Source organism: Chiloscyllium plagiosum, unplaced genomic scaffold, assembly GCF_037043375.1.
Source record: "Chiloscyllium plagiosum isolate Xiang-an unplaced genomic scaffold, Cpla_swu_hap1 HiC_scaffold_4, whole genome shotgun sequence".
Lineage (NCBI taxonomy): Eukaryota > Metazoa > Chordata > Chondrichthyes > Orectolobiformes > Hemiscylliidae > Chiloscyllium > Chiloscyllium plagiosum.
This window is the reverse complement of record NW_028270142.1, coordinates 139,664,082-139,684,094: the sequence shown is the minus strand read 5'-3', so window position 1 is coordinate 139,684,094 and position 20,013 is coordinate 139,664,082. Positions and strand designations below refer to the sequence as shown.

The window sequence follows — 20,013 nt, the reverse complement described above, 5'->3', positions numbered from 1 at the left end:
AGAAGTTATAGGTAAAATATGAAGATGTATGAAGGCTTAATTGGAAAGTCACATGTTACATTTGGCTCTGGTTTAAATTTGTGGCGCATATTTTTCCTTCTAGATCATTGATATTCATAATCTGGCATGCATTAGTTGGTGGAAAATATTAAAGCTAACAATGTTTTTTGGGGCGAAGGGGCTTAATCGTTCCCTTCGCTCCAGCCCTTATTGTCGTCAGTGCCCAATACTGGCCGCTGGGCGGCGCTCCAGTCCGGTAACCGGTAGTGGCCGTGTCAACCTGTTCACGGCAGGACGCTGTATTCTTGTATCAGTGAGTCCTAGCGTCAACTTATCCGATCAACCTCATCCTGAAACACTACCGTGTTTTGCAATAGCACTGATCATTGTTTTTAGGTCACTTCCTGGGCAATTAACATGTCTCAGCATCGAATCTGCTCGCACATCATTTCATCGATAATCGATATCAGCACATTCATGTTCTATTGGTTCCGCTTCTGTGTTTGCAAATTGCTAATAATTGAATAATCGCTCACCCCATTAGAGGATGGGCAACCAGTTAAAAACAGGTTGAAGATAAGAAAAGGCAAGCTGGATGTGATCTCTGAGGCACAAATCAATACTTTAAACACGCCGTCCGTGATAAACTGCATTGATCTCAGGAGTTATACATGAACCGAGTGATTGACAGAGGTACCAATCTCATTTAACTCTATCATCCTCCCTCTCAGAAACACAGCTTGTACATTTGAACACATGCAGAAATAGTATCGACTTGCCTGGTTTGCGGATTATTTTGGCCGGGAATTATTTCACAGGGCGCCTTAAAACTAGCAATGCGTTCGTCAATTTAGGAATTTGTTGGAAATCCAAACTATTAGAGATTATTTTAACACACTCTTCCACAATCTGCTCTAGCTCCTACTGTGCGCAAACGACAGGTTATTTAAGGTATGAGTTTGGCTGTTAAACGAAATGTTTTTCAGACTGAATTCCGCCCCTAGTTCTTTCAGATTGGATGTGAGAAGACGGAGAGTTGCCTATTATGATATTTAGGCTTTAGAGAGAAAGCCTGACCATCCTCAGTCTGTTGAGATTTGCATTGGGATAGATGCGGTATACCAAAGGTTCACGAACAACGCCCAATGTTTTTGCTTGAATGGAAATCAATTGTTCGAATTAACAAAACTTGCGGTCTGCATTTCAGGGAAACAGAGGCGTCTTTCCTCGCGCCTTGTAAACCACTCTGCGGTACCCTTCATGTGCTGACTGATTGGGATCTGTTTGACTTAATTCTTAATCTGTGCACCATTCCACACAGCAGATAGCAACTGAAAATATTTAAGTGAATTCTAAATGACTTCACATTAACATCAGCCCCAAATCTTTACTAATTAATTGTTTTTAATTTTTTTATAATTTTATGAAACTTTTACGAAAATCAATTGAAGACATTTTAATCACTTATTAAATTTGCTTCTTATCCCCTTAGTACTAAGTTAACAAGCACATAAAATTATGTTACCACCTACAGAAGCTTAAGCAAAAAAATCGAGACAATCTAACGAATGCATTGTTTTTAACTAACCTCCGTCAATGCTTGTATTAAAGCCTGTAGTTAAAATTTAATTAAAATTAAACCCAATGAAGTTGGCTATATTTAACGGTCTTGATGGCAGGTTCGGGGACTCAATACGAAATGCGAGGGGATCACTGGTAAAAGAACTCCAATAAATATTCACATTTCTGAAAATATTTATGTTGGTTTAACTGACGAGCGTTTATATTTCGGAGCAAAACGCTACGCTGTAAAAGTAACGCGTGTGTGCTGTCATCTGATATAAGGTGTATACAGAACTAAAAAGACGGTTTGATTGAGCTCAATCAGAACTTATTTGATAAGCCTGTAACTCAGGTAAATATTGCCAACAAAATCGTTCGCATATTGTTGATAAATCAGTGGGAACTGCACCCTGATCACTGGGAAATATCACAAAGGAAATCGACCTGAAAATCGCAGATATCTGGACATCACTTCGAGGGAGGCAGGGTGAAGGTGCTGGGGACTATGACAACTCCCTCTTTCTGAGGTTACAAGGACACATCAAGGACATGTGAGTCTACGTAATAGCAGCCGCGTCCAAATACAAACACACACACACCCCACAGTAACATCTTGCAAGCCGGATTGACAGCGCCTTGTTTCTTGTTGTCAGTTTTTACCAGTCTCCCGGTCATCCCTAACTCCTGGTGTCAAAAAAATCACAATGTAGTAGTAGATCCGTAATACACTATGTGACAGATTAATCTCAAAGGCTTCGCCCACGTTTTACCAGATGTTTAGCTTGGTAAGGTTTCATTGCCTCGCGTTTTCTCAAGCCCGGCAAGTTCGCCTGCTTAAACATCACGTCGTTCCGCCTTTGCTCTAAAGTGGTGTGAAATTCCTGGGGGGAAAAAAAAACATATTGAGTGAGTCTTAGTGGCAGACTTGTGTTTTAAAAGTAAGATGGTATAGCTTGCGCGCTATGCGAACGCAAAACAAGTTCTCTCCAGTTGGTGAGTGAAACCGCCGCTGCCAAGTGTGTAAAATTCACCGGGAGTGCGACGTTAAATAAAGGGTCGGATCGATTTTAAAAAATGGTTATTCGATTGTTCACTGTGTAACTTTCATTGAACTAACCGGCCCTTTGGAAAGTAAATGTTTCGTGGATCATCTGCCAAGGGGGAATAGAACGCTTTGGAATGATTTGAGATTTTGTTCTGAAAGAGTAGACTACACCGGCAATGCATTCCCTCCAGCTCTATATGAAATAGATGGTTTTAAAACCACTAGTTAATACTTTCCTTGAAACTGACGTTCAGGCGCTTCACAATATTTAAATGCACGTTTAAAATTAAGCAATTCTGCGATAGTTCCAAATTTTCACAACAACTAAAAATAAAATGTAGGATTTTCCCTGCAAGGGCAATGTGTCAGTTCTGTGGATATGGGGAAAATGCAGACGGTGCGTTCAGGTAAGTGCGTGGGATACAAAATGCCATTCTGTAACCAGAGACAGAGAGAGAGAGGCAGTGGGAAGAGATCCGCTTCTCTCGAGATTCATTTGGAGAGTGCTTGGAGATCTGCTCAGATACATCCAATACCTTGCAACATTTTATAATACAATAAATATCCAACCAAACTTTCGGAGTACTTGAAACTAACCTAATTGTAAGAGAAATCGTTTGAAATTTCGAGCAAGTGTAGGAGTTCTTGTCTTAATACTATATAAAACGCTCCATCTGAAGTTTCAAGTGAAATTTAGAATGCTTAACAAAATCACCAAGCAATAAAAAGCCATCTATGCACACAAACACCGGGCTGTGTGAAAGACATCAAAATGAATGTTATTGTTGGTAAACAGATAAAGAAAGCGAAAATGTATAAAGAGCTAAAGAGTAATTAACCAAACCTTTACTTTGGGAAGTTGAGGTAGGGTTAGCAGAGGGTAGTGAAGGAAGCAGGGAGCGGAGGGAAAGGGGAGGGGTGAAGATTTTTTTTGCACAGTCGGTTTTGGCAGGTAGTCTCTCCTCCTTGTACTGCCCCCTCTCTGTTGGTAACTTGTGCGTTCATGGGTCCCACGGGACGGGGGTACAAGGATACGATCATGTCCCTGTCTTCGGCGTGAGGTGTGGGTTCTTCAGACGGTGAGGTGATTAGGATTTTATTTTATCCATTAGTTCCAAATCCTGACTTTATCCATACAGAAATTGCGATGCCCAATCCAGATTTAATCCCGTCAGAGTCACCAATCCCCTCTTTCACACTCTGCCTCCTCCCCCTTTCCTTTTATTAATAAGAGGTTACTTTTAATTTGGGCACGGAGTGTCCACATTTACCCATCGCCCCCAACACTCTCCCTCCCCCTCTCCCCAGTATTGACCCCTGGACAAATCATGTTTTTTTTTAAAGAAAGCCGCGCCTTTAAGGACGTGTTGTCATCCAAACAGAAAGTAAACACATTACTGAGACTGAGGCAATGGCAGGAACCACTGCTGGAGTTAATCAGCCTCCCTGGCTGTGCGCAGGCGCTGCGCTGCAGTGAAATTTGATGGAAGTTGGAGAGTGAGTTCAGAGGGAATTCGGAGCACAGAGCAGCAGCAGTCAGTCCCGAACAGATTTCCCGCAAAGACCGGGATTTTTTTTTTACACACGCACACACCCTCCCGCAGCTGCTGCTGGACAAGGCGGGAGCATGCAGTCGCCTCGCAGGGACAAACTGCAGAACTTCTAACCAGCCCGGCTTTGGATGTCGCGCCCTTGACTCTGTGGATTAACTACCATACAGGTTAAAAAAGAAACTCCTGCACATACATAAACACGACCTCTCCTGGTATTCACCCGGCGCCGAGACCGTTGGAAACTTTGGGGATCAGCTGTGAAACACCGGGTAAGGATTTGTGTGTGTGTGTGGGTGTGTGTGTGGGTGTGTGTGTGTGTGGGTGGGTGGGTGAGTGTGGGTGGGTGGGTGAGTGTGCCTGAAATATCGCATCAGTGCAAATAAGCAGGAATTTGCAATTCTGATGGGGATTAGGAATCTCAAGGCAAACTCCTTTTGCGACAAATCAGATTCTCTAGTGTTTGCAATGGCGTTTTCAGGGAGTATTTTTAACCGAAATTGAACATCTATATTTATTTGCACAATTCCAGCAGCTAATAATTTGTGTTCGATCTCTATTCTCTTTGTGTGTGTGTGTGTGCGTGTTTGGTTATGTGTGTGTTTGGTTGTTTGTGTGTCACTGTGTATGTCTATGTGTGCGTCACTGTATGTGTGTGTGTCTGTCTGTGTGTCTATGTGTGTGTGTGTGTGTGTATATGTGTGTATGTGTGCGTGTCCGTGTGTGTGTGTGTCTGTGTGTAAGCACCGTGCATATTGAAATCCGAGATTGGTGTTGACGCTTCGGCCTTTGCCTCTTTTCATTGAAGCCAAGGAGTGTGGTTAAGGACCGGAACCCAAACATGAAGTTAACGCCGAGATCATCCCAGAGCGGCTCAAGCTGTGGATAGCGTAGTGTGCCTGTGTGTGTGTGTTTTGGGGGGTGGGGGGAGGTGAAGACAGAGAGAGACAGTCGGTGTCTCAAAGGGAGAAAAATGTTGCTACGAACAACAGGGACCGCGAAAGTAGTATTTTGTTGCATAGTCCTTAATACAGAGACATTGAATTGCGGTTCCCAGTTCGAAGTTAATGGGATCTTTACAAATGTGTGTTGCGGTATGAGAACGAACCCAATTTCAAACACACTTCAGAGTGGGGCAGACACCTTGTGCTGACCAATCTAGGCCACGATTATCATTAATGGCATGCCCCCCCCCCCCCCCCCCCACACACACACACATCTCCCTCAAGTTTGGAGAGCTCTTCTACCTCTTGAAATATTCTTGAAATATTCCCAAAGCAATTCATTTGACAACTCAACAATAGCTGGACTCTCAGAAATCACCACTGACCATGAGCTGAAAGTGTTCAGTGCTCTGTACAATTTACAGTACTGGTTGCCCCTTACACTATGTGAACGGTACCAACTCCAAGAACCTTAATTAGAACACGGGAACTAGCGAAAAAAAAGCCTCGTCACAATTATTGACTTTCACTGTCTAGTTCCAATTTTTTTTTGTTTTAAAAAAGGACATGGTTAACTCTTCCAACACTTCCACCTTCCCCCCCACCCCCCACCCCCACACACACACACACATAAACACGCACACACACTCCGTACCCCACAGCCCCTGTCCCCTGTCAATAGGATGGAGTTAAATTCCCCAGTGACTTTGCCCGGGGGCTGCTGAGTCTCTCCCTTCGGGTGCTGGGATTGCAGGGATAGGGAGGGCTATTTGGTGAAGTTACACAGTTGTGACCTCACACGTTGACACTGCAAAAGGCCAGGAACTGGGCAAATCACCATCCCCTTGCCCCATCCGTCCTCAACCTCAACCTCTTTCCTTCTCTTGTAGCTCCCCACCCCCTCCCCGCCTCAACTTGATTCACTCAGGCAATCTGGCAAGAGTAGCACAATTAGAAGAATAATTAAGTGAGCAGTTTGTGCTCATTTTCCAATAGAGTTGAGAAAAGCCGCTCTCTAAGAAAAAATCATCCCTTTTCCGCCAGAATGATTTTCGAACCGATGCGAGCCATCGTAATTCGAAATACCAAATATTTTGCATCTTTAATAATTTATTTAGGGATTCCTTCTTATCCCAGTGAACGCTCCTCAATGTGGAGACCATTGTATGTTCAAATGTCCAAGGGGACGCGCATATACGTTAGCTTCTTTAATCTTGCAGTTCTAAAATTGTGACATTAATTGTAGCTTGTTTAAAGATAATTAACTAATTATGACCGTAAGCTGACTGGAGAAAGTATTCTTCAAATTCTTAACCCATTAGCTTTTTTTTAAAACTGTCCTTCTGGTCTACTGTGCAATTGAACTCCCGGTTCCCTTGTAAATACAGATACAAAGTGACTGTGTGACATTAAAAGAGGCACCTGGTCTATATGAGTGTGTATTGCCTGGATGGCTACTGACAGAGTAAATTGTACGTCAGTCGCGCCTAGTTAGGTTTAAGATTTGAAATGATTTTACAGATTTAAAAATAAAATTAATAGATTTGATGGAGTGTCTCCAAGGGCTGCATTGACGTATCCGGGTTATTCACTGTAGGATATGCAGGAAGAAGCTAAATCACATTTTGGGACTGCTCTCGAGTATAAAAGGGGACTCAGAAGTCCCACACTAACCTCCGAGGAGTGGAGAGTAGCAACCGGGACTTCCCTGGAACTCTTCAATGCATCTGCCTCGCTGTTTCCCAGCTGGTTTCAGGATTGCATTACATTGCAATATTTCCCACAGAAAAGGGAGAGCGAAAAAAAAAAGTTGACTGAAGTTGTCTTGCAATGTATTCTCGTCTGAACTCTCTTTCAGAAACTGAAAACATTTAATCTTGTAACCGGGAAGTACGGCTCGGTGTCATTTCCCGATTTAGTTGGTGCAAGCGCACAGTTCGGGGAATCGGTGATGATGGGCGATTTGTCAAAATTATGGGGATTAAACTGCGAAGCAATTTGCCTAGCCCGTATAATTACGAGGCTAACGTTAGAGGTTGTGTTGAACAGCCCGACCTGGATTTACTACAGACAACAAACTAAGGCAGCGCCGAGCGTGGTTTCTGGTTAGTGACCAGACTGCTGAGACTGGCGATAGGAGCCCGACACAAGTGGGTTTCTGGGCCACCACTTCACCAACCCAAGGGAAAGTAACAAACACCCACACACCCACACACACCAGAAAGTGAGAAAACAATTCGCATCACCTTGCTGGTAACATGGGGAACTTATTCAGTGTGTCACACCTAACTCGGTCACAGGCTGCGTAACTTTAGATAACTTTGGAGCACGTTTGTTCAGGCCTATGAATAAAGTGACTCTGTAGTTGCACCAAACTTCTCACCCACTTAGTCTCCTCCACCACCGAACCCCCACCCCACCCCACCCCCACCATGGGGTTGCCATGTGCAATGTGTAAAATCATGCCTGACCCAAATTGCCATTTTTTTGTTATTGGGAGTGGCGGGGATGGGGTTTGCTGGCGTTCAGACAGTGTCTTATGAAATTTGAAACGCTCTTGATAGTCAGTTCAAACTGCAGAGGGTGAGGAGCTTCGCGTTGTGGAGGTTTAAGGGAATGAGCGATACTGTTAGCTCCAGGCAATTCGGATTAAGAATTCTGGGGTGTGGGTTGGAGAGATTCCTCCTCTAGGAATAGGCTGAAGCAGTTGTTTTTTTTAATGTTTATTTTGAAAAAAGAACAAACTGTAGTTTCGCTCCACTGCTCAGAACCAAACCCGTTGACCGTCACACACACCTCAGTAAGTCACAGGGCAACGAGCGATTTCTCTGATTTCGCCGAGAGAGCTAAACTAAAACAGGGCTCTGTCCCCACTTGGTGCTGCGTACACAGAAGAAGCAAGGACTGATTTCTGATAGGAACACATGAGGGTCTTTCCTGAGAACTCATATTGCACTAGCAACTGTTTGTTGTGTAACGTGTTATGGAAAAGTAGGGCACACGGTATGATTTGTCAGGACCAGCTAGTTGTTAAAGAGGTGCAAAGGCGGTGTTTTATTTTTAATTCATCAAGCCCAGTATTTTGGAGTCTATTTTCGAATTTAACATTTAACCAAAGTCTCCTCCTTCATTTAACCTACTTCAGTTAAACTGCCTGATTTGTAAATGAAGAATCTTTGTGACGAATTACCCCGAATACACAAAGGAAAAACATGATTTCACTTGACGTGCCCGGTGAGTCTCTGAGTCGGTAGATGATCGCAATTTAGAGAGGCCTCTGTAAATACAATGGGATTAGCATTCCCCAAACCGATTGTATCAGCTTGAAGGAATCAATTGGCAATAGGATGTTTTAAAACGGTCGATAAAATTGCTAGAAGTTTGCAATCGATAAGCGTGACCATTGGTGAAGAGACGGCTCTGGACTGATAGCAGATTCCAAACTCCCCACTACAGCTCCTCCCCCCCAAAAAAGTCGGAATAAATTTGCGAATGGCAATTTGACAGGGCCCGAGTTAATCGGCTGGTTTCTTCCAGGTCAGTGCAAAGGAATTCAGTCTAAACTGAAATGAAGAGTTTGTGTTTGAGAAGGTGAGGGGGGAGGGAGGTGTGTAGATCTAAATCTGGACCATCAGACAAAATCTGATTTGAAAAAAAGTTAACTAACCCCCCGAAGGCATTGATACTCGTGACGATGTGCTACATTCGTCCTGATAATGTTCGCCAAAATCTTGCCAGCATTTTCCGTGCTCTGAAGAAACTTGCTCGGCCTTTCTATTGAGCACAGACCCCTGTTTTAATCCAGCGCTTTGCCGGGAGGTTGAAATCTCTGTGACCAACACTCCCGACTTCTAATTACTATAAAACAAAGAGAGACATTCACTATTTTAATAAATCAGTGTGTCGTGTTTAGAAACTCGCGTCCAATTCAGACGCTGATTCCTCTTCAGCTTTGAGTTAATCCTCTAAACAATGCTCCAGCCTTCACCTGAATTATTTGTCGCAAGAGCTAATGTTGTCAGGTAAAATACCGTGACGGTCAGCACTTTGACGGGATATGAAGATTTTAAATTCTCCTGCAAATGCAGAGATTACAGACTATTCTATTCAATTAAAATCTTTAAATGCTGAGATATGAACACGTCTTTTAACAATGTATAAAATATTTGTGATCTTTTTTTTCCAAAGTCACACTGGAGCTAAAATTCCCTCGCTCCCTCTACAGTAAAACAAACATGTTTCACTCGGCTTTCAGCCGACAAGTGAAGTTGTTAAGAGTGTGAGGTGCCAGTGAAGTGCTGCCCTTTTACCTTTCAATTATCTTGATGAATGAGTTACTCCTTGAATAAAGAAAAATAACCAACTCAGCGCAGAGCCCGTGATCCCGAATCCAGCTGAGTCTCCCTCCCCGGGGGTGGGGTACCGCGACACTGCCCTCGCAGATTCTCACAGACCCCATCAACAAAAATAAACCAGGAGACGACTGCATGCTGGGGAAAGTGGAAAGCCTGTGTGTGTGTGTGTGTGTGTGTGTGAAAGATAACTTTTGCGGTGAATATTTTCTCTATGTAACGGTGGAAGGTGTCAGTAAAGGAAACACCTCCCGCCCCCACCATTCGCCTAAGGCGGTGGTCGGAAAGAAACTTACATTTGCCTCCCTGCTTTTGGAGGTGTCCCGACTTTATTTGTGTTGGGAGCGTGTTTATGAACTGCTCAGAGCAGCTCGTAAAGTTAAAGTGATCAGGGCTCAGATTTCTCCCCCACGGCAGGCAGTTTTTTTTACACGGGCTCTGGTCCCTCGCAGAATCCTGTGCAAATACTTTGCTCTCTTTCCTCGCTCTGCTGTCGTTTCCATTCCTTCTTGGCTTAAAAATAAAGCAACCGAATCATTTCACTGCGGATGCTGGGAAGCCGAACTCGAGATGGAAATGGCTGAGAAGACTCAGCGGATCTGGCAGCCTCTGTGGAGGGAGAAATAGAACAGGGGGGTCTTGTTAATCGGAGCGCTGTTTCACTTTGAAACGTTTTCTGCGTCCCTTTAGAGAGAAGAAAATAATCTCGAAGTCGTTGACTGTGTAGTAGGTGTTAGATTTTCAAAAAAATTGGTTTTAGGGATGCAACTTTTTTCCATCCCAAGGTAGAGCCGTTCTGATGTTTTGTTTCTGAGAAGGGTTGTCAGCTGAATCGAACATAACCAAAACAAAATATTGGCGACTCCCCGGACTTAAACCATTTCCAACATCAATTTGAATTTTACTCCCACGGACTCCCAAATCGACTTTCTCCAGGGCTTTTAGAGATTGACTTGCTGTACAGCTACGCCCAGATTTCATGAAAATGTTGTGCAAAAGTAACAGCAATGATTAAAAACTGAAAGATCTGCGGGTGCTGTAAATCAGGGACCCGAAACGTTCACTCTGATTTCTCTCCACGTATGTTGCCGGGCCTGCTGAGCTTTTCCAGCAACCTTTGTTTTTACCTAACATTAATGATGGTCGAGAAAAGCACCCCAAAAGTTTCATGAATGTGCAATAATTAAATGGTGTGTCTGTCTCTCTCTCTCCCTCTCTCTCTCATGGTTCTTTCTAGTTTTGGCCCAGGAATTGTACAGAAGAAGTGTTGCCTATTCGACTGAAATGGGAAGTAAGACTTTGCCCGCTCCAATCCCCCTACACCCACCGCTGCAGTTGACGAACTATTCGTTCCTGAGGGCGGTAAACACTTTCCCATCGGCAGTGGACCAGCTGCAGGGTTTGTATGGCCTCAGCACCGTCCAGACCATGCACATGAACCAGTGGACTACCCTGGGCTATCCTCACCTCCACGGGATCGCCAGGTCGACTTTTACTGAGATGGCTGCCGCTCAAGGCTTCATGGACAGCAGGTTCCCGTTCCCAGCGCTGCCCTTCAGCGCACACGTCTTCCACCCCAAGCAAGGCAGCCTCACCCACGTCCTGCCCTCGCTGCAGAAGGAGCGCCCCCGCTTTGACTTTGCCAACCTGGCGCTGGCAGCCACCCAGGAGGACCCGCCAAAGCCTGGAGACTTTCCCAAGCTCAGCGCCGGGGTCGGAGGCTCTCACGGGGAGGTTGGTAAACTCACCCTGGACAGGAAACCTTCCAGGGGCAGACTACCCTCCAAGACCAAAAAAGAATTCATCTGCAAGTTCTGCGGCAGGCATTTCACAAAATCCTACAACCTCCTCATACACGAGAGGACCCACACGGACGAGAGGCCGTACACGTGTGACATCTGCCACAAGGCGTTCAGACGGCAGGATCATTTGAGAGATCACAGGTTAGTGCAGACACTCAAAATCCACACACACACAGCCACACTCTCACTCGCACAGACACACAGCCACACTCTCACTCACACAGACACACACAGCCATACACACAGGCACACATAGACACACACAAACACATACACACACTCACACTGCCCTAATAAACGTGAACTCCAGTGAGTCCTGAAACAATCCTTTCTCGGTATGTTTCTGGTATTGCTTTTCTCACGGAGTGGGGGAATAAATGATGGTATACGATTTAGTGTGTGATTATTATGTCCCCAAGTTGATATCAGGGTTTCTACATAGGACTTTCTAGGGAAGAATACACCCCAGTATGCCGCGAGGAGGGATTTTTCCCCACAAATGCGAATCTCCAATCACAATGTAATTGTACAGATCTGATTGATCACTGCACCGCCCTCCCAGGTGTTTAGATATTAAACTAATGTGAAATATAATTCAATGAAGAACTCAGGTACTGGGACATGGTTAGAAATACCAGAAATGTCTGAATTCACTAATGGTGTCACAAATTCACTTTCAGGCATCTGTTCAGAGGGGTGAGATTATTGTATCTCCTCCCACTCCCCCTGCCGTACAACAGTAGTTACTGCCCATTGCAGTGAAGCTGTGATTTGGGAGGAAAGGTATGAACCTTCTTGTGGTCCCTGGCGACCTTGGGGTGAGGTTGGGTATTTGGTGACTGCAGTGCTGTCGGCATGGAGCCTCTCCGCCTCTGGAGGGCGCTGTGTCCGCGCCTTGCGGCAGCGTCTCTCCCCGGCCAGAGGGGGGCGGTGAGGAGCATCGGCAGCCGCTCGCTCCCGGTTATCAGCAAATACAACAACAACCGCTGCATTCAGTGGCTGCAGCAGCAACAGCAAAGATACATGAACCCAGGGCGTTTTACTGAGAGTTTGCCACTGCGTTCATTTCCAGGTATATCCATTCCAAAGAGAAACCTTTCAAGTGTCAGGAGTGTGGGAAAGGATTCTGCCAATCCAGGACTTTAGCCGTTCACAAAACACTACACATGCAGGTAAGGTCCACAGCACGTTTCCGGAGAGTTCAAATTCGGCGTGAATTGAGTTTGACAAGTCCTGCGGGAGGTGTCTTGCATAGTTTTATGGCGAGGGGAGAGAAAAGCTAGCAGTTTTATTCCCTCAGCAACACATTTATAAAGATAAGGAAACCTAGGGCTTGCAATATGCATTAAGTCTGTCACTCATGTCCTGCGGACCGGGACTTCACTCTCCGTCTTTCTATGAGGAACCTTCTAATGAACAGTCAGCTATATAACTATCAGTGACTTTTAAGATGACAAATTAAACCATGTATACAAAACATACGATCGTTCCACGGTTTTTGGACGATCGTTGTAAATACTGAAAGGAGATCACAGTATTTTATTTTCGTTTCAAAACGAAAGAAAGGAATTAATCCTTTGCTTGCTTCAAATCTGAACAGGAATCTCCTCACAAATGTCCCACATGCGGAAGAACGTTTAATCAAAGAAGTAATCTGAAAACTCACCTTCTTACCCATACAGACATCAAGCCCTACAATTGCGAACAGTGTGGCAAAGTATTCCGACGTAACTGCGATCTGCGACGGCACAGCCTAACTCACACTCCCCGGGCGGATTATTGAGCGAACCTACAGCCAAGCCACTCCGCGTTACTTGAATTTGCTGTGAATACTTGTATAAAATAAATAAATATCCTCCCCCCAAAAATGGGTTAAAAAAACGGACGATAGCCAAATCCATGTAATTCAATTGTTTTATACATATCCCAATTCAATCAGAATCTTCGTGTATATAAAATGTTTTTATACTGCTCTACGTCCAATCCTCAAATGGGATAAATTGAAAGCATGTGAATAATGATAATAAAAATGCTTTTTATCATGTCATCATTTGTACTTTGTGTTCCAATTAGGCTTAATGGACACTGACAAATGTTTTTAAAATTAAATAGCGCCCACCGGGAAAGATAAATACATAATCAAATCAATAAAATTCACTAACAATAATTCTTTCAACAATCTCAAGGAAAACGTTTAACGAGACCGAGAAACTTATCCCGCTTTCTTTCTTCGCCACCGAGTTTCTCAAGGCCATTCATGAATTTCATCCTATTTTGCACAGAGAATTAATGTTACCGAAACGGGCTGCATTCGCTTATTGGTAAAGAACTTGTATCTGAAGTCGCGACGTCTTTTGAGGGAAAACTGCAAAGCGTTCTTATTAAACGCCCCCTCGATCAGCTCTCGGACTAATTCTGCGGAGCTCCGGAACATTAACTGGGGGGGTGAAAATGTACTGAAACTTCACGATGGGCATCTCCTAACATTGTGAAAGGATTAACACAACTAAAAAAAAATGTGGGCGACTGTAATTTTCTGTTCCACTGGTACGGGTTAATGTAGAGGAGGTTTTGCTACTGATAGAAGATGGTTGGAAAACCGTAGGATGAACACCTGAACAAACAGTTCCCAATTTCAATTGGACTATTCCAATGTAAACAGCACTCACCGTATCCTCCACCTACAACCAACTTCATGTTGTTCATCGCTCAGCTGCTGATGCCATCGCCGCCCCACCACCCCCACCCGCTTGTGATTTAATCTTCCCTGGGACTGATGTCTAGTTGTACCGTTAACTTTACAAAACATCTTCCATAGCCGACCCTGACACAACCTAAAATGGGAATAGCTCTGACAGTGTGACATAATTTCACTGACAACAAGAGATCTATTAGTCGAGAGTAAACACATTTTGAAATAAAAGTGAAGATAGGATTAAAAAATTAACGGAAAAGACCAACGTGCACTAGCTCTGCATTCGCTTTTAGCTGCCATATATCACAGAAGCGCCTGTTCGCGTCCTTCCCGCTTTACACAAGTCCACTCATCCCACTGCTATTTCCTGTCCCCTACCTCCAGATATTTACTTCTCATCTGGGTTTGTGCTTTTACACTTCGTCAGCCCGGTAACATTCAACAACTTTTCCACAATTAATAAATAGTAGGGTCCCGAGTGTTGCCAGTAATTACAGTGAGAAGACTGAACTTGAAAGGATTGAATGGGGGGGGGGCGGGTGCGGAATAATCGACTTTTTTCCTTCAAGGAGCAACCTCTTGCTAAGGCTGTAACGTAAATCCATTCGCCTTTGGTGAATTGATACCATAATTGGTTTGAAGATTAAAAACTACAGCAAAGTGTAGCAAAGAGGTTCTTCATCTACCAGAGTGTCCGAGCTCTCTATAAATCACCTGATATATAGAGCCAAAACAATGGTGCAAGTTGTTTAATTTACACAGCCTACAATGTTCTACAAGGGCCGCAATTTCGTTAACCATTTGTTGACTGATGCTACCCAATTCAAACATGCAACATAATTACACAAAAACAGAAGTTGCTGGAAAAGCTCAGCAAGTCTGGCAGCATCTGTGGAGAGAAATCACAGTTAGCGTTTCAGGTCCAGTGACCCTTCCTCAGAAAGGATCTAACTCTGCTTTCTCTCCACAGATGCTGCCAGACCCACAGAGCTTTTCCCGAAATTTCTGGTTTTGTTTCTGATTTACAGCATCCGCAGTTCTTTCGGTTTTATTCCTTATTTTTGTTTTTATTTAACCTGTCAGGGAGTGACATATAGAGTGGATGTCCCGCTCTGATCCACATCTCGAACCTGCTTTTCAGTTTTAGTTCCAGCTTTTCTGAAATTTACAGATAGCTATAAATACAGGGGTTGTCTTGAAGAATCAGTCTTGCGCAGAGCGAGGCGGGAGGTGGGAGGAGATGTTGTGGGGCGGGGTGGGGTGGGGTGGGGTGAAGCTGGGAGGAGGTGGAGGGAATGAGGCTTCCGACGGGAAAAAGACGCACTGTTCAAAATGTGTTGACCTCTGAGTTACTTTTGTAGAGCCAATGAAAAGCGGCCTGCCTTGCATTGAACTGCGGTCCGGACTCGTTCGTGGGTGGGCGTATTGTTTGAAAAGCACGTTCTTCGTTTCCACTGAATATCCTCAACGCCTTGCTCTGACTCGTATTAACATTCTACACCCATCCCCTCCCTCCCCTCGGCCCCGCCCGAAGCTCGTCAAACTTTCCTTCCATGACCATCCACCCTTGAACATAGGACATTACTTTAGGCTGAATAAGGGAGGTTTCATTCATGTCAAGAGCCTTGAGACAGCATGAAAACTCAGTTGACTGGGTTAACTTGATCGTTTCACGCCGATTTTTGAATTATGATCGCTTTTGATTAATTTTTACTCCGGTGTTTTTACACCAACAGACAAACATCATTGACTCAATTGGTGCGCAATTATTCGTAAATACTTAATCTAAAACGCCTTGATTAAATCGCATTTACTTACAGAAGAACTGCTTAGTCGTACAGTGCCTGTCTTTCCATCCTCACTATTGGTTATACACGAACGTGTGTACTTTCAAGATGCAGATAATAAAACCCACGTATCTATTTATATTTGCTTGACTTAAATGTATGATCTGTTAGTAAGAGTGATGTGAAACATTTAGACAAGCGCTTTGTAAATAAATTCTCCATAATGGAATATCATGGATGTTGTTCGGACCACAACATTAGTATTTCTAAAAATAATCATACTGTTTGTCGTCAGTGAATTTTATTAACATTTTGAATAGTGGTCATTTTTAAGCATTTTCTAGGGCTTTGTTAACAACGCTTTGTTCCCCCATCACCCGACCCACCCCTCTCTTATTCGTGGGTAGCACTGGCCCAGCATTTCGTGCCCATCCGGAATTGCCCTGGAGAAGGTGCTGGTAAACTGTTTCTAGAACCGTTCAGGGATACCCTCATTTAATGGAACTCCACGGAGTGAAATCAATATTAGAACCTGTCGCAGGCAGCGTACGTATTTTGGGCATATCTAAATTTTTCAACAAAAGAATGACCAGTTTCACAGGAACTCTCGTGCGTGTGCAAGTTAACAAATACACCGTTATCGAGTACACAAATAATATATACAGATGATATGTGTAGGTAATATACACAACGCACACTCTAATGTGCAAGTGTAGGTGCATATATACATATAAAAGTATATCCACATCTGTGCACAAATAATGTACACCAACAAGTACGTCTAAATTATATGCGTATGCACATACATTCATATCGACACATTCATATGTACTTTTATAAGTGTATAGAGACATAAAGGATAGTGACACAAAGAATTTAACAGAAACATACAATTTAAGCGGCCAAGGAAAAAAACATGTTTAAAGTAGTTATGGTGTTCTGAATTACATCCAGCTGTTGATTTAGAATACTGTTTGCTGAGGTTAAAGAATTAAATACAGGATATTACACAGGTTTGAAACAACAGATGAAATGCATGTATCTGCCCGCGGCTGAATGACCACTTATGCGCCACAGATTTGTAACAGTTAGGTTTTGACTTTCTCTCCAGCGGGAGAAACCCCAGTAATGCCACGATGACCGATCTCTGGAGAGAGAAAGGGGTGGGGGGGGGGGGGTGGAATCCACATCTCCCGGCTTCCTCTCGTTTTCCTGTATTATATGCATCCTAATTCGTTTTCCGGCTAGAGGTCAAAAGGAAAAGGAATAACTGAGCCGAAAATGTTACATTTTCAATGAATTGGATAAAAAATGCCTGTAGTAAATGGGATGTGCAGTTAAAATCTCGATTAGTCAAATTAAAATGCAACTTAAATGAAAAAAAGTGACGACACCGCTTAAATAGGCGAACATTTCTGGTTGAGCTACCACTCTTAATTACAAACAAATAATTCAATTCTCAACAGATCGGCGTTTTCAATGCAATGGCCGTGAAAATATAACTTCCAACATTTCGTTGGTAATTGGTTCATTCAATAGGTTGATTCTTGAAACGGCTTGAGCGAATTCGTGGAAGGAGTGAGGAACAGAGTTGGTATTTCTGAACTGAGGTGGTCTTACGTTGATGAGATTTTGATGGCTGCATTGTCTTAATGCAAACGCGACCTCTTTAATTGAATAGAGATCAGATCAACGTTGTCATGAGGTTGTCGTACAGACAAGCAGAGGCTGCTGTGCACAGAGGCACTGAAGCTAGTAATCGCGTTACATATATACTGATAGTACCAGAAATGTATCAGATATATCTCAGACACAGAGAAACTGTAAAGCGTTTCCGTGTCTACTCTCCCAGGGAGTGTTTGTCACGAAGACCCCCAAATTGTTACATCCCAAACCTGCAAAAATCTTCAATAGAATTTACGTCCCGTATACCATGCGAATTTCACACAGCAGAAACTCCTACCTGCATGAGCTTTGAGATTAGTTTAAAGAACAGGGAATGTGATAGAGCGAGGCGTAACAACTCAGTCTGCGTGAACGGGGACTTGGTTTTGCAAAGGAACCCCCACCGGAATGTTAGAATGTACGGGACCGGATAACGTCACCTCAGCGGTCCGAATGTTAATCTGAGATTTGGAGATTGCGCTGCTAAACTGCCACAGTCCATTTCAAACAATAACATGACCTTTCCGGATCAACAGCATGTTCGCTATCAAAGTTTTCTCAACGCTTAGAACGCTGAAGTAACATTATGGGTAATCAGTAAGGGATGTCAACTTAATGTTAAGGAAAACTGACTTTGCTGTTGGGAACAGGAACATGATAGGGAAATACATATGGATTACATTCCTCACTCTCCACTTTCTACCTTCTTCTTGGGTTAGAGTTTATCTGTCCGCCAACTGAATCGACACTGTAAATCTGGTCGGAAAGAATATCCTTCCGATTTCCCCACTTATACTAAGCAGAGAAAATGTTTCCTCAAGACTGCTTTGCCTTCTCCCTTGATAATATTGACCGTCCCATAAGCATTAACTAGAGACGCTGCACTTTCTACACTATGCAATTTCCCTTAAGGAGGACCCCCAAGGGAATACATGGCCGTGGAGTCTAACAACATTCAGTATGTCAGCCGACACTTTAAAGGGACACGTTCGTGAGCAATTAAACACATTATAGCCGAAACAAGAAAAATATGGGCATTATCACGTGTCCAACATCTAGTGCCCTGTGTGATTTTAATTCAACCCCATCTCCCGGAATCTTCAGGGGGAAAATAGCCTCCCTGACCTGTGTGTGCTAACATCAGATACGCATGCTGTATAACGAGGGTCAGTGCCTCATTAGAAATAACAGACAGATCCTTCTCCCGTGAAATGGGGCGAACTGTGGTCTTTATTCAGTATTGTTCTGGCTACCTTTGATAGGAAGTTACCAGGTTGGAGTTGTAACTATAATCTCCACACTATGAACCCAGGCTAAAATCTAATCGGAATGAACTAATGACTCCCCGGCTACGCTGTGACGATATTGATTATTTTGTTACACCGGAGTTCCGATTGCCTTGGAAATATCGACAAGAGGAAATTTTCAAGTTGACATTTAAATAAAGCGACCAAATTGGAGATAGGGTAGGTAAGCAGGAGGGAAATGTCTTATTTTTACTTTATTCAAATCAACTGGCGAGGTAGAGGCGTTTGCGAAATTCAGGTGAGTTCGTTGAAAAAATGTTTGAACAATCTGTTGGCTAATTGCACACCTTAAACTGCAGTGGATTTATTACCCTTTCCCCGAAAGTGTCCAGATATGCTTTCTGAGGTATTATCGCTGTTTTGAGACGGAATCATAGAGTGTACAGCATGGAAAGAGACCCTTGCGTCCAATCGTCCACGCCGACCAAATTCCTAAATTAATCTAGTCCCATTTGCCAGCATTTGGCCCATATCCCTCTAAATCCTTCCTATTCATATACACATGCAGATGCCTTTTAAATGTTGTAATTGTACCAGCCTCCACCACTTCCTCTGGCATATCTTATCCACAATGCTAATGCTTACACAGTAATTTTTATATACATCAGAAATCAATTCAATGTAACCTCCTACATTCTCCTTCTATTTTCCATTCCAATAATTGTTTCCCTTCAACTCCCATTTATGCTTCTTTGCAGTTAAGAGAAAGGAAAATCTTTCATTCAATCAGAAACCCGATGAAAACAAATCAGTTTACTCCGTTTGCTGCCTAACTTCGAAACTAACTATGAGATGTACTGGCAAAGAAACTTTGGCTTTATCATAAACGAACGATCAGTGCTATTGCTTAGTTAGCATTACTCTACAGACACAGGAGAAACACAGCAAAGTGACATCAACTAGCACAGTCCCATCATTCTGAATGGGAACTCAATGTGATCGGCAGGTAGTGTTACCGACTAGACAGGTTCAAAGAAAGAAATTCGGGAATAATTTTAGAGCTACTTCCGGTCCTGTTTTAAAATAAATCACCAAAACTCTTGTACTTTTATGCATGATGGCAGAAGAGGGATGGAAATCCGCTGCTAACACCATTCGGTTATTGCTTCTCTCCCTGAGTGTTTTGAAATGAATTCGCACTGGTCAGAATACTGGATTGGACCAAAGAATGTAGCGGGTCTAAAATGCAACATTCCAAGAAAATAGAAGCAGAATCGATCAGATTCCTGCTCACTTTTACCCGTCTCTCTGCAAAGTTATGACTGGGCACAATGTAAGTAATGCGCTTCCGCCGCTGCCCCTC

General features: G+C 43.5%; 1 protein-coding gene across 2 annotated transcripts; it reads left to right on the top strand.

Moving 5' to 3' along the window:
• The first annotated feature begins 4,159 nt into the window (after nucleotides 1-4,159).
• Nucleotides 4,160-13,303, top strand: osr2 (odd-skipped related transciption factor 2). Of its 2 annotated transcripts, none has more exons than XM_087986722.1 (4): nucleotides 4,160-4,430; nucleotides 10,692-11,397; nucleotides 12,329-12,428; nucleotides 12,939-13,303. In XM_087986722.1, the coding sequence occupies exons 2-4, from the start codon at nucleotides 10,739-10,741 to the stop codon at nucleotides 13,011-13,013; spliced, it is 834 nt and encodes a 277-aa protein (XP_087842848.1). In that variant the 5' UTR covers nucleotides 4,160-4,430; nucleotides 10,692-10,738; the 3' UTR covers nucleotides 13,014-13,303. The 2 variants fall into 2 exon arrangements, with proteins under 2 accessions (XP_087842848.1, XP_043543600.1); XM_043687665.2 differs by having other exon boundaries at nucleotides 4,163-4,430; nucleotides 12,857-13,303.
• Nucleotides 13,304-20,013: the final 6,710 nt, after the last annotated feature.